Genomic DNA, 15974 nt, shown 5'->3' on the forward strand with positions numbered 1-15974 from the left:
TATTCAAATTTACACCTCAAAAATAGGGAGTATTCTTTCCTCCCAAACACATATGGACTTGGTCATGAAAATTGACTTTGTACTGTGTCACTTCTCCAAAACAGAACTAGAAATAATGCAAATAGTATTTTAATTAAACAATAATAGTAATAAACATATAATAATACTAAAAATTGATAACAAAATCAGAAAACAAGCAATCTTTTCCACCTAAAAATTTTGAAGTGTACTATTAAAGAAGTATTGGATGAAATAAAAACTAGTATACAAATTGAATTTCATAATTTCTAAAAACAAAAAAATATATAATAGATACAATATACATCAGAATCTATAAAAAAACAAATCAGTGATTAGGGGAAAATTTGCAGCCTTCAAATATTTATATAATGAAAACAAAAGAATAATTATAAGTGAATTCTATTTCTAACTCAAAAAGCTATACCAAGGACACCAGCGTGGCTCAGTCAGTTAAGCATCTGCCTTTGGCTCAGGTTGTAATTCCGGGGTCCTGGGATCAAGTCCTGTTTTGGGCTCCTTGCTCAGGGGGGGAGCCTGCTTCTCCCTCTGCCTGCAGCTCCCCCTGCTTGTGCTCTTTCTCTCTCTCCCTGACAAATAAATGAATAAAATCTTTTTTAAAAATATTGTTAAAAAAAAAAAAGCTATACCAAAGAAAAGTAGGAGGAAGAAAATAAAGATTAAAAACAGAAATCAATGCGGTTGAATACAGAGAACCAATAGACTAATAAATAAATCAACCTACTGACTATTTGAAAAAAAAAAAAGATTTTAATGACAGACCACTAATAAACCTAATCCAGAAAGAAAGCATAAACTTTCAAAATAAGAAACAATAAGAGAGATAGTCATTAAAACAGAAAGTGACATGGTATTATGTAATTATTTTCATAGTATTAGACTGCAATATGCCAAAATTAATCCCACTAAATATAGAAAGCCTGGACAAACCAATTTTATTAGAAGAAATAAAGAAGGATATCCAATAACTATCCACACGAAAAAGTACCAGGCTCAGATGGTTTCACAAAGAAATTCTAAATCCCTAAAGATCTGATACCTAGATGATACATACATTGTTTCAGAGCATTTTAAAAGAAAAAGGCTTCCAAATTGGTTTTTTAAAGCCAGTATAACATCAATATCAAAATATGACAAATATTGTTCAACTCTCACTTATGGATATGGATATAAAAAATTCTAAGTCAAATATTAGCAGCAGAATCCCAAAGCATATTTTTAAAAATTATGCAATCCTACTCCTTAGTATTTACTCAAATGAGCTGAAAACGTCTATCCATACATAGACACACATGGATGTTTATAGCTGTTTTATTTGTAATTGCCAACTTGGAAGCAACTAAGATATCCTTCAGTAGATGAATAGATAAATAAATTGTGGTACATCCAGACAATGTAATATTATTCAGTGCTAAAAAGAAATGAGCTATCAAGCCATGAAAAGACACAGAGGAAATTCTTTTTTTTTTTTTTAAGATTTTATTTATTTATTTGACAGTGAGATACGAGGGAGAGAGAGAACACAAGCCTGGGGAGTGGGAGAGGGAGAAGCAGGCTTCCCGCTGAGCCCGATGCGGGGCTCGATCCCAGGACCCTGGGATCATTACCTGAGCCGAAGGCAGACGCTTAATGACTGAGCCACCCAGGCGCCCCTTTTAGGTGTATTTTGGGATCACGAACTGAGCCGAAGGCAGAAGCTTAACAACTGAGCCACCAGGCACCCGGAGGAAATTCTTTTTTTAAGTAGCCTCCATGCCCAGCATCATGGAGCCCAACATGGGGCTTGAACTCACAACCCTGAGATCAAGACCTGAACTGAGATCAAGAGTCAGTGGCTTAACCAGCTGAGCCACCCAGACACAGAGGAAACTTAAATGCATGTTACTAAGTGAAAGAAGCTAATCTGAAAAGGCTACATACTATATGACTCCAACAATATGACATCCTAAAAAAGGCAAAACTATGGGGACAGTAAAATGATCAGTGGTTTCCAGGGGGTCAGGGGAAGAAGAAACATACAAACATATTATATGAGAAAAATCTTTTAAAAACTCATTTTTTCAAAGCCTTGAACAAATGAAAAGGATTCCTTGGTCTTGGATAAAGGAAATAAAAAAGATGTCAATTTTCCTCAAAATTAACATCTATATGTAAGGAGATGCATAATGGTACTAATGTGATTTTGTTTTGTTTTCTGAAGTCAAGTTGATTGGCAAAGTCAGAAAACAATGACAAACTGGGAGGAAATATTGCTATTTATATGACAAGTAAAGGGCTAATTACAATAATGTATGTTTAAAAATGAGTAGAGGGCGCCTGGGTGGCTCAGTTGGTTAAGCGACTGCCTTCGGCTCAGGTCATGATCCTGGAGTCCTGGGATCGAGTTCCGTATAGGGCTCCCTGCTCGGCAGGGAGTCTGCTTCTCCCTCTGACCCTCTTCCCTCTCATGCTCTCTGTATCTCATTCTCTCTGTCTCAAATAAATAAATAAAATCTTTTAAAAAATTTTAAATAAATAAATAAATAAATAAAAATAAAAATGAGTAGAATCACCAAAATCCAATAGAAAAAAATGGTCAAAACACATGAACAGAAAATTTACAGGAAAAGATATATAAATGGATCTCAAACATACGAAATAATGTCCAACTTCATAAGAGAAATCCAAATTATTTAGTACCTATTAGTTTGGCAAAGATTCAAAAGTCTGACAATGTACTCTGTTCATGTGTCTCTGTGGAAAAACACTCTTGTATATTGTTGCTGAAAAGTTTGTGTGTTTCTTGTTAAGTCTACCCTTAAGTATTTTATTTTTTGTTGCTTTTGTAAACAGGGTTTAGTTTTACATTAAGTCTTTTATTGTTTGATATGTATGAAGGATATTGTTTTTATATGTTGCTGGTCCAATCCCATATAGAGAAAAAGTTGGCAATATCTCGTAAAAGCTACATATAATCCCACTAAGAATTTGCCTGGAGGAAGAAGTTCCACAAAAACAAAACAAAACATGCACAAGGTTTTCCACTGCAGCATTATTTGTCCCACTGCCAGGAGGTTTCTCTTAGGTTTTGTCAGTGGGAGATGGAGATAGGAAGGCAGGAGAAGGGGCGAAGAAGCTCCTGCTTCCTGTTTCCGGTTCCAATCAGATCCCTCCAGCAGCATGAGGGCAGCTATACCTCCAGCCTTCTGCTGCTGTTTGGCACTCACAGCTTCAACCACTTGGCACCTTCCTCCTAGAAGTTCCAACACCAATCTCAGAATGCTCCTCTAAACCTCAGAGCCCTAGCTGTGGGGCATCCGAGAACCAGTTCCATGGTGCCTAACAAAGATCATAGGTAGGCAGTGGTCGCAGAGAACTGAGCACAGCCTGTGGGAGCCCCTCCTCCAGGTCCCTAGATCCTATTCATGCTATCTCTTCCATTTTGTTCCCTACTGTCTTCTTTCTACAGTTATTAATTCCAGGAGACCTAAATAAGTGGAAGGATGTATCTTGTTCATGTAATGGCAATCAGCAAACTACCCTTGGCAGAGACATCATCAAGATTGGGGTCTCTGAATGATCACATAAAGCAAAACCAGTCTCCAGGCTAAAACGCTTACTTTGGAGCTGTTATTGAAAAATAAAAATGTCTATATTATTTAAGCCCTCTATTTTGGGTTCTTCTTTCTATAACAACTTGGCCTTATACACACTAAGATAACTGGATTAAAGATTTGATGTGAAAACCAAAAATTTTTAAACTTTCAGAAGAAAATAGAAATTATTGGGCGCCTGGGTGGCTCAGTCATTAAGCGTCTGCCTTCAGCTCAGGTCATGATCCCAGGGTCCTGGGATCGAGTCCCGCATCAGGCTCCCCGCTCAGTGGGAAGCCTCCTTCCCCCCCTCCCACTCCCCCTGCTTGTGTTCCCTCTCTTGCTGTCTCTCTCTCTCTGTCAAATAAATAAATAAAATTTATAAAAAAAAAAAGAAAATAGAAATTATCTTTATAATATCTGGATATAAAATGATTTCTTAAAGAAGGCACAACAAGCATTAACCATTAAAAAAAAACCCACATTAAAATTAAGAACTGTTCATTAAAATACACTTATACTAAAGGAGTGAAAAATGAGTTTTCATCACAAGAAGAACACTTTTCTCATTTTTTCTTTTCTTTTTATTGTATCTACATGAGAACATGGATGTTACCTAAACATATTGCAGTAATCATTTCACGATATATATAAACCAAACCATCATGTTATACACCTTAAACTTATACAGTAATGTATGTCAATTAGTTTTCAATAAAACTGGAAAAAAATAATAAAAAATAAAGATTAGAAAAGGGAGGGCTGAAAAGACAAATCACAGAAAGGAGATATTTTTGGCACATATAAAGGACAAAGATCAAGAATCCAGAATATATTGTGAACATTAAGGGGAAACTACTAAAATGGAGTCAGAAGGTTCTGTAGGGGGAGCTCTCATGCCCTACCACTCGTCAATTTCAGACCCAAAGGAAGAGAGGGACTTTGCAGGTGGATACTACTTTATTATCCCCGCAGGAGTTAGAAAGGCTTATCTTCCTTCCCTAGCAACAGCCCAGCTCATGAGAGACTGTCAGAACTCAGCCAATGAAAAACTACTATACTTCCCATTCCCAATTAATGTTAATGGACTTTTTGTTTATAACAGCCTTCCCAACTTCTCCCTTTCCTCTATAAAAGAGCTTACCTCTCCTTTGTTTGTTGGGCTTGGCTATGCACTTTGCCATAGCTAGCTTGTCTCAGATCACAATTCTTTGCTACTGCTGAAAAAACTCATCTTTTGGTAAAAAAAAATAACTGGAAGTTTTATTTTTAAGGTTAACAACATGGGGGTACCTGGGTGGCTCAGTTGCTTTAAGCATCTGCCTCTTGATTTTGGCTCAGGGCATGATCTCAGGGGCATGAGGGCAAGCCCCTCATCAGGCTCCACACTGGGCATGGAGCCAGCTTGGGATTCTCTCTTCCCCTCTCCCCCCCAATTGCCCCCACTCACATGTGCACTCGCTTTCTCTCAATAAATAAATAAATAAATAAAGGTTAACAACATGTAGAACTTCTACAAAGTCAATGAGAAATAGTAGACAAATAGAATACTTGAACTGTAACTTTAGAGAAAACACAAATCGTCAATAAGTGGGAAAAAATATTCCACCATATTACTAATCAAAATTTAAAATTTAAAATAAGACCATAGTGAGGTAACATTCTTACCCACTACCTATTGGAAAAATTAAGAAGTCAGAAAATACCAAGTGCTAATGAAGATGTAGATCAACAGGAACTCTTACACACTGCTAGTGCCAGTTGGTAAAATTGTTCTGAAGATCAGTCTCATGTTATCTTGTAAAACAAACATCTGCAAACTCTAAGACAGAAGAGTTCCATGTCTGGGTATACCGTGCGTATCTGGAGCCGGCACAAAATGTACGCATATGTGATATGGACAAAACTGTGTATGTACCAGGGCACCTGGGTGGCTCAGTCAGTTAAGTGTCCCAAGCTTGATTTCAGCTCAGGTCATGATCTCAGGGTCCTGGGATCCAGCCCCCTGTCGGGCTCCACACTCAGCAGGGAGTGTGCTCATCCCTCTTCCTCTCCCTCTCCCTGTGCTCAGTCTCTCTTTCTCTCACGCTCTCAAATAAATAAATAAAATCTTTTTTAAAAAATGACTCCTATATGTTTCTAGTAGTATTATTTTTAAAATAACCTTTATTGAGGAGTAATGTTTAGAATAAAATGCACAGATTTTAAGTGTGCAGTTCGATGAGGTTTTTTTTAAGATTTATATATTTGAGAGAGAGAGTGAGATGGGGGAGGAGCAGAGAGAGAACCTCAAGCAGACTCCCCACTGAGTGCAGAGCTGAACGTGGGACTCAATCCCAAGACCCATGAGATCAGGACCTGAGCCAAAATCACGAGTTGGATGCTTAACTGACTGAGACACCCAGGTGCCCCAGTTCAATGAGTTTTAATGAACATATATACATGTGCTACCATTTCCACAATCAAAATATAGAACATTTACATAACTCCAGAAAATTCCCCTGTACCTCTTTGTAGTCAATTCCTTCCTGCAGGCAACCATTGTTCCGAGTTCTATCAGCATAGACTGGTTTTATTTGTTCTAGAATTTATATAAATGAAATTATATGGTATACATTTTTTTGTGTTGGCTTCTTTCCCTGAAAAGAATGTTTTTGAGATTTGTTGGGGGAAAATAAATTTCTGTTACTCCTCAAGGTCCTTCTAGATGGACTAAGAGAGTCAAATTGACATGAAACAGATTAACAGGAGAAAATAAAATTTACCTTCATAGGTATAGGAAGAAAATAAAATCTACCTTCATAGGTATACAGAATCCACACAGAAAATCAAATTTACCTTTAAAGGTATAGGGAATCCACATAGACATGGAATTCCACAGTCAGGCAACATGAAGTTTATCTGAGCTAAGGAGAGGGGTAGAGGTCTGGGTATACAAAGGAAAGGAAGACCATTAGCAGGAAGGTGAGAGATGTTTGGAAAATAAAGGTTGCCCTGTTCTGCAGATAAGTTTCTTAGGTAAAGAGGAATCTCTGTTAATAGTTCTCTTCCTGGCACAGGCAGGTAGTTGAGGGGGGAGGTTGTTTTCTTTCTTTCTTTTTTTTTTTTTTTTCAGACAAAAAAAAAATCACATTTATTTCAATAGTTCAAAGTGCAAATACAGCAAGTCAGTTCACGTTTCAAGATAGTTTTAAGTATAATGAAAACTTGAAATACAAAAAGGAAAGGGTAAATAGCAGAAATAAAGCTCAATTTTTAAAAAAATTCAAGTAACCCAAAAACCTTTGGACTAAAAATTCCACTTACAACCATTCAGAAATGCCTTAATTTATAGATATCAGTAGTACAGTGCAATCCTAAAAGACTTCTCAAAGAAAGAGACTCACCCCAAACCGGTCAGCTCAGGACAAGAGTAAAGTTCTTGGTACTGGCTATTCCTGATTCGGCAGCCTCACCCACTGTCAATTGATATGGTTCAACCCATGATACTTTGATGTTTAGGCAAATTCTAAAAAATGTTTAAAGTTCAATATGAGGCCAGCACCCTACTAAGAGTTTCTGAAATGGCCACTATATATTTAAAAGATTTTAAAGACCAATTTCAACTTCAAGCCTATGGTATCACTGGGGGGAAAGACAGAAATTAATACTTTTTCCATTACTTAAAACCCTTCTGTAAGGTTAGCAACAAGGCCTTTACAACTTCCTCATGAAAATCGTACTTAAATATATACTTATTTCTACACATACAGAACTTTTAGGTAAGGTAGAAAAAGTTCCCACTAGGAAGATAATTAAAGGTTGTTAATGTTCTTTGTATCACTTAACGGCCAAGACACTTGTTTATTTCTGCTCCGCAGAAGCAACGTTAGCTACTCGCTTCAATTCAGGAAAGTGTGTGTATTCAGGAAGGTTTAGATATTTATTCAGTCTTTTTCTCAATCTTCTTCATCTTTTCCTTGTAGGCAATAAATTGAGAGTCTGTTCCAAAAATTCTATCCCACCATGTAAATGTTGAAGCATAGTTTCTGATGAAGTTCATGTGGTGGAAATCATGATGCCGAGAACCAGCACAGAAAGGGATCAGATTTAAAGGGTTGAGGGGAATGTCATAACCACTATGGACATCAATAGTTTCTATCAAACGAATAGTCACCCATGCCCAAAGGAGAATGACGTGATCACATAAGAGCATGATTCCAATGAAAAATCCAGTTCCAAGAATCAGAGTTTCCAAGGGATGTTCATATTCAGCTTCCATTCCAAATGGAGGCTGAAACTCATGATGAACTTTATGAATATATTTATATATTCTTTCGTGATGGAAGAGCCTATGCGGGAAATAGCGCCGGGTATCCTCAATCACTGCGCAGCCAAAGCATCTTGCCAAGAGCAGATACCATCTTGGCATTCTTTCCCAATCATAAGGTATATTAAAATACTCTGTAAAATAATAAGTTCCACAGATCAAAGGAAGCTGGATACAAAAGTGATTAAAGAGAAGTACTTTAAAACATTTCCATTGGTTTTCCCATGTTTCTGGTTTGTCCTGGACAACCGCGCGGGAGCTGCGGGCCACTGTCACCCAGACTCGGCCAGGTGCTGCAGCCTCGGAACCTGCCTCTCAGCGTCCGAGGAGGTTGTTTTCTGAAAACAACTGGGTTTTGATTGCTTTTAAGTCAAGATAATTTCCATGCCAAAGTTGCCTATCTTAGGGCAGCCTGCTCTTGCCCCTACAGATTCATCCGTTTTTTGCCTTAACAGCAGTTTGTTCATTTTTGTTGTTAATTAATCTTCTATTGTATATCACACTCACTGATGGCCACTGGATTGTTTCTATTTGGGGTTATTATAGATAAATCTGCATAAATATTCTGTACAAGTCAGATTATAAGCATACATTTCCATTTCTCTTGGGTAAATACCTAGGAATGTAATTGCTAGGAAACTGAATAAATATAGCCTTAATTTTTTAAAAAAGATTTTATTTCTTTGAGAGAGAGAGCGTACAGCCAAGGGGGAGGGGTAGAGGGAGATGGAGAAGCAGACTCCCCACTGAGCAGAGAGGACACTGGGATCATGACCTGCGCAGAAGGCAGACACTTAACTGACTGAGCCACCCAGGCGCCCCTTTCCTTTAGCATTTCTTATGTCAGCATTATTTATAATAGCAAAGCAAATGAAAGGCCCCCAAATGTCCATAGATAAAAGAGTAGATTAATAATATGAGTTATTTTCTTACTAGAGGATATCATCTAACGTGAAAATGAAATAACTACCTACAAAAAGACAACTTGTAGAAATAGAATATTAAGAGCTCTGGCTTTTATTCTATATGAGATGATAATTCATGGTTGTGATTTGAGCAGAGGAAGAATATTATCTGCCTTACATTTTAACAGGTTCTTCTGGGTGCTGTGTTGAGGCTACACTATGCATGAGGAGGAGGGCAAGGGCAGAAGTTGGCAGATCCACTCTGAGGCTATTGTAATAATTCAGGCAACAGATGATGGTGTCTTGGACCAAGATGGCAGCAGTGGGATGATGAGAAGTTGTAGATTCTGGATATAATTTGAAGGCACATTCAACATAATTTTAGAGATGTTAGTAAAGGTGAGGAATCAAGTAGGTATTAGAATGAAAGGAAAATGAATCAATTTTAAAGTATGTTTTCAAATAATAGCATAGTTGGTACAATGATATTGCAGTAATTATGAAGCATAGTAAGTGAAAGGAATCAGTGACCCCAATGTTTTTAGTCTGAACAAATGGAAGAATAAAGTTTTATATTATTGTCTGCACTTTTCTATAGGTTAGAAATATTTTATTATACACAAATGCTGAGAATATAATTTTTTATTATGTTATGTTAATCACCATACATTACATCATTAGTTTTTGATGTGGTGTTCCATGATTCATTGTTTGCGTATAATACCCGGTGCTCCATGCAGAACATGCCCTCTTTAATACCCATCACCAGGCTAACCCATCCCCCCACCCCTGCCCCTCTAGAACCCTCAGTTTGTTTCTCAGAGTCCATAGTCTTGCTGAGAATATTTTTAATAATTATAAGTATGAATTAAAATATTAATTAAGAATTTGGAGATTTTCAAAATTAAGGGATGAGATACTAAAAAACAGTGGTGGGAGTATATCAAAGACAAATGTGTATCTTAAAACTTTTCCATAAAATTTTGTACTACAGTAATTCTTATGTATGCATGATTACAGTGGTTTTATCAATTTTTAAGTTTTTTTATTGATGCATCTTTAGCACCTAGAAAAAGGGCAGGCACATAATATGCATTCAGTAAACACTTGTTGAACAAATGAGCAAAGAGAGCCTCATTTATTCTTCAGATCCAATTCTTTCCTTATTATTTAAACTCCACGAATGCTGTTTGATTTACACTGTTCTGCATGTTGAAAATTAAGAGACAGCAATATATTTGTGTCATTATTATCAGAGTAAATATCAATAATTACTAAATCAATCTGAAGAACTTTAAAGAAAAACACAGATGAATTTTTAAGAGATATTTTGATCTGTGAAATAGTTAAATTAAGAAGCTCAGATTTCTTTACATATTCTTTGCTATGTGTATCTTGGAATGTGTCTACTTAGATTACAAAAAATAAGACTACCTTTTGAGATAGAAGATAGAGCAGCTTATGTTCTGCAGGGCAGGATTCTATGTTGGTACATTTATCATTCTTGCTAGGTGATAGCAAAGCTGACTTAACAGTGTGGTTATTCAAGTATGGTTAGCATATCACTGGGGGCTCACGTGATTATTTTAGTTGAGGATACCTAGACACACCTTTTTAAAAAAACAAATCTGCAACTCTCTAGATATCAATGTTTAGGACTAGGTTAAAGTAGGTATTACAATGAAAGGAATATGAGTTAAAATTATTTTTAAAATAATAGCACGGTTGGTATGATGATATTGCAAAAATTGTGAAGATAGTAAGCGAAAGACTGAAGTTTTAGAAACATTGGGTTAAAGGAATAAGAAAGGGGACAGAGCACATTGTATGCCATCAATAATGAGTTATTAATTTGATGAGCTTTGGAAAGATAATTGGCATTCTCAACACATACTACTTCTTCTTTTTTTTTTTTTTAAGATTTTATTTTCAAGTAATCTCTACACCCAACATGGGTCTTGAACTTACAACCCCAAGATCAAGAGTCACAGGCCCCACTGACTGAGCCAGCCAGGCGCCCCTGAACAGATACTACTTCTAAATGATCCATGGACAATTACTCAAAGACGAAGTATAAACAGATGATATTAAAGAAAAGGTGCTACTACTTAGCTGTGGTGTTATCGTATACAAAGATATGTAGCACTCATGTCAATCAGTGGTCAGCACATCAAGTGTCTGTTGGTCTGTTTTATGTCTCTCTTCACATACGTTATCTAATTGTGAAAAAAAAAGTACAAGACTGGGGCTATATCTATGTGTTTTACCTCCTTTGGCATTGGTAGAGGAGAACATATACGTGGATATTTAATAAATATTTTAGTATTAATAAAATAATAGTACATAACATGATCTGATTAAAAAATGACTATTTGCTGGAGAATAATATGCATACAGGAAAATAACACATAACTACATAGTTGAATTTCTACAAACCAAATGAACTCATAAAACTTCATTTACCCTTTGTTTTTAAACTGTCTACTTTGGGGGCGCTTGAGTGGCTCAGATGCTTTCCACTCAGGTCATGATCTCAGAGTCCTGGGATCGAGCCCCACGTCGGGCTCCCTGCTCAGTGGGGAGTCTGCTTCTCCCTCTCCCTCTGCCTGACGCTCCCCCTGCTCGTGCTCTTTCTCTCTGGTAAATAAATAAATAAACAAACAAACAAATAAATAAATAAAATCTAAACTGTCTACGTTGCCTGAACTTATTTGTTCACGTTTACCTGAAAGAAATAGAACATTTGACCACTCGTCAGGATTTCAGGCCATGTCGTATCTTAGAACTTCATAACTGTTGATGCTTTTAATATTTAAAATCTACATGTGAAAATACTGAGCTTATTTTTTGTCTTATTTTTTCTTCTGCCTCAGTTGGGGGGGATGAATTACCATTAAAGTGTTATCTCTACAGCGCCATACAGAATTCTTTTTATTTTAGACACCTTGAATTCCAACAGCAATAGGCTTTATTCCCTTTATTTCTCCTGAGTAGCCCCTTCTCCTTTGCTTAAATAGAAGTCCAAATAGACACAACACATGCATTGTTATTTACCAATAAAATTTTCCTGCTTTGGTGTATTTTAAGTTGCTAAGCTCTAGCTTATTAACAACTATAGCTTCTTTCTGGTCATTTCTCTTCTATGACAATAGGTAAACACTAAAACAGAAATGGAGAATCCACCAAATGTCACACCCAGTCCCTCATGATAATTGTGTTCTGGACTCCTTAGCTGCACCTAAAATAGTAATTTTCCCTTGGCAAATTATGATTTTCAAATTCAGAAGACAACTTCACCAGGATTAGAGAAAATCACAACATTAGAATATTGGCTAGCAGTTTAATTAAAATTTCAAGTAGTTTTGATAATGAGCAATTATATGTTTTGAATTTCACTGGCTGATACTGTGAAACAGAATAAATTTTTTGCACCAATACTTGAAAAATTACTGATCATCTTTCTCTGGTCTTTTTCTTTTTTCCCCTTCTTGCTTATTTTTTTCTTGTTCTTCTTTGTGAGTCTACCTCCATTGTATTTTTCTCCTACACTGAGTCCTTTGTAACTAAAGAGCTTCCTCCTCCTCTTCCTTGGTGTGTATGTGCACGTCTCTGTTCCTCTGAATCTCTAGCCATTTGTCTTTTTTCGTTCATCCACTAATTTTTATGTTTTCTGTCTCTGTCTCTGTATCTCTCTTTCTGGATTCTTTCCTCCCTCCCTCTTATTTCTGCTGTTTCTTTCTCTTGCCTGATAGCCAAGAAATTTATCTCAAGAGCTTAGAGCAATGTATTAGGGGGGATTAATATGAAAATCATATTGTTAGCTTTGTATTTTTTAAGCCATTATATTTATTTTGTTTTATTTTATTTTATTTTATTTATTTATTTGAGAGAGAGAGAGAGTGCGCATGCACACACAGGAGCAGGGGGAGGTGCGGGGGAGCGGGGGAGCAGAGGGAGAGGGATAAGCAGGCTCCCTGCTGAGCAGGGAGCCGACATGACCTGGGGCTCAACCCTGGGGTCACAGCCTTAACTGAAGGCAGATGCTTAACCACTGAGCCACTCAGATGCCCCTGTTATATTTATTTTGAACATTTATCTACAAATTTCTTTGCCATTGACAGGCTATTACAAATCAAAGTAATGATAATCATATATAATAAATTAATAATAATAAAAATATGAACACAGGTCCCATAAAGATGTGGTTTCTTGAATATTAAAATTTTCAAAAGCATCTATTTTCTAATTAGTTATTTTTATTTATTTTTTATTTATTATTTTAGAGAAAGAGAGACCATGCATGAGCAGGCAGAGGGCCAGAGGGAGAGGGAGACAAGCAGACTCCCTGCTGAGTGGGGAGCCCGACTCAGGGCTCAATCCCAGGACCCTGAGATCACGACTTGAGCTGAAATCAAAAGTCAGATGTTTAACTGACTGACCCACCCAGATGCCCCTTCTAATTAGTTTTTTTTTTTAAAGATTTTATTTATTTATTTGACAGATAGGGACACAGCGAGAGACGGAACACAAGCAGGGGGAGTGGGAGAGGGAGAAGCAGGCTTCCCGCGGGAGCAGGAAGCCTGATGCAGGGCTCGATCCCAGGACCCTGGGATCATGACCCGAGCCGAAGGCGGATGCTTAATGACTGAGCCACCCAGGCACCCCCTAATTAGTTTTTTTAAATAATGTATATTATTTTGATGACTTTGATAATCACCACAATTCTTAGAAAAAAGTGAGTATTATATTCTAACATCTTCTATTTCCAGGAGTCAGTGGGAAGTATGTGTTTAAAGAAAACAGTTAATGAACATAGACCAGTACTTAGACATATGCTGGAGAAAAATCTTGAACTTTAAAAGAAAAAAAGCATAATAATCATACAAGCATAGAGGCTTAAACAAAAATCAAGAGCAAATGTCAATAACAACAAAAAGAATCAACCATGCTCAGACTTTTTCTTCTATGACACCGCATACTAGAAAGCAACAAAATAATGCCCTTGTACTTAGAAACTGAGTCCCAAGACTTCTATACTTAGTCAAGATGTCACTTCATACGTGAAGACAACAGACAGGCTCTAATATGCAAGGGGTCTGAAAATTCTTACTACCGATAACCCTTCCTGAAAAAAATCTTCTAAGAGGATTGAAATAGAGATCTAAAAGTGGAGAAAGATCACTAAATTGAAGGATTGATGGTGAGAATTAAAAACCAATTTAATCATGTGCTGGCTTCGGCAGCACATACACTAAAAAAAACCAATTTAATCATAAAATTATATAATAATAATGTGCATAACTACAAAACAAGTAAAATGTTTTTAACAAGTCTTAAAAGATACATAATGTAAAGGTAAAAATAACATGAATATAAGAAATGATTCCAATTTCCCAGAGAAATGGGGAAAAATAATGAGGAAGTGTGGGAAAAAGTTAAAATGTCCTGATAACCATTTTTTTTTAAAGTGTGCAATTCAAAGTCTTCTAGAATATTCACAGTTTTGCATCCATCACCACAAGCCACTTTAGGATATTTTGATTACTCCAGAAAGAAACCTCACAACCCCTGAGGTCATGCCACAACCCCACAACCACCACCACCCTCTGCCCTAGGCAATCACTAATCTACTTTCATATAATTGGAATCATACATAAATGTATGATTACACATAACTCGAATGTAAATATGTGGTCCTTTGTGACTGGCTTCTTTCTCTTAAGTGTTTTTTTTTTTTTTTTTAAAGATTTTTTATTTATTTATTTTGACAGAGAGAGACACAGCGAGAGAGGGAACACAAGCAGGGGGAGTGGGAGAGGGAGAAGCAGGCTTCCCGCAGAGCAGGGAGCCTGATGTGGGGCTCGATCCCAGGACCCTGGGATCATGACCTGAGCCGAAGGCAGACGCTTAACGACTGAGCCACCCAGGCGCCCCTCTCTTAAGTATGTTTTTAAGGTTCATCTATTTTATAGCAGGTACCACACTTCATTCTTTCTATAACCAAATAATATTCCATATAGATATACCACTTTCAATAGTTGAAAGGCATTTGCTTTTTCCCACCTTTTGGTTATTACAAATAAGGCTGCTATGAACATTTGTATGTAAGTTTTTGTGTGAACATATGTATTTCTTTCTCTAGGAGTGGTGAATCATATGGTAACTCGGTATTTAACAATTGAGGGACTGCCAAACTGTTTTTCAAAGTGGCTGTCCCATTTAATATTCCCACTAGCAATGTGTAAGTGTTTTAACTTGTACATATCCTAACCAATACTTAATTTTTTAAATATTTATTTATTTTTGGAGGAGGGGCAGGGGCAGAGGGAGAGAGGGAACCCTGAGCAGACTCCCCGCTGAATAGGGAGCCCGATGTGGGGCTTGATCTCACTACCCTGAGATCATGACCTGAGCTGAAACCAAGAGTCGGACATTCAACCGACTGAGCCACCCAGGCTCCCCTCTAGCCAATACTTATTATCTTTTTGATTATAGCCATCCTAGTGTGAAGCAGTATCTCACTGTGGTTTTGATTTGTATTTCTCTCGTGACTAGTGATGTTAAGCATTTTCCATGTGCTTGTTGCCTTTGCCTTTTTTTTTTTGGAGTCATAATTATTAAAATATTTTGTACATTTCTTAATTGAGTTGTCTTTTGTTGTTAAGAGTTCTTCATAAATTCTGGATACTAGATGTTTATCAGATATATAACTTGCAAATATTTTCTCCCATTCCGTGGGTTGTCTTTTTACTTCCTTGATGGAGTTCTTCAAAGCTCAAAAAGTTTTAATTTTGATGAAATTCAATGATCTATTTTTTTCTTTTATAGTTTGTACTTCTGGCATCATATTTAAGAAAACATTACCTCACTCAAGGTCACAAAGATACTCATCTAGGTTTTCTTCTAAAAGTTTGTGTACGGTTTTAGCTCTTACATTTAACTTGATGTTCCTTTTTTGGTTAATTTTTATAAATGGTGTGAGATTCAGCTTCATTTTTGTGGAAGGTAGGAGTTCAACTTCATTCTTTTACATGTCTTTATCCAGTTATTCGCAGCACCATTCATTAAAAAACTATTATTTTTCTATTCAATTTTCTTAGCACCCTTGCCAAAGACCAACTGACCATAAATGTGAGGATTTATTTCTGG

At 36.7% G+C, this 15974-nt stretch overlaps 1 protein-coding gene across 2 annotated transcripts in view; it reads right to left on the reverse strand.

Annotated features, from left to right (window-relative positions):
• Positions 1–5974: 5974 nt before the first annotated feature.
• The window catches only part of LOC118002100 (methylsterol monooxygenase 1-like), a 72390-nt gene continuing 62390 nt past the window's right edge, over positions 5975–15974 (reverse strand). For both annotated transcript variants that reach the window (XM_034992387.1, XM_034992385.1), the window contains one exon: positions 5975–8054. In XM_034992387.1, coding sequence (XP_034848278.1) covers positions 7534–8022 — 489 coding nt within the window. In that variant the 5' untranslated portion in view covers positions 8023–8054 and the 3' untranslated portion in view covers positions 5975–7533. The remainder of the gene's footprint in view (positions 8055–15974) is intronic.

The sequence above is a fragment of the Mirounga leonina genome, unplaced genomic scaffold, assembly GCF_011800145.1.
Source record: "Mirounga leonina isolate KUSES-001 unplaced genomic scaffold, KU_Mleo_1.0 Mir_82, whole genome shotgun sequence".
NCBI classification, from domain to species: Eukaryota; Metazoa; Chordata; class Mammalia; order Carnivora; family Phocidae; genus Mirounga; species Mirounga leonina.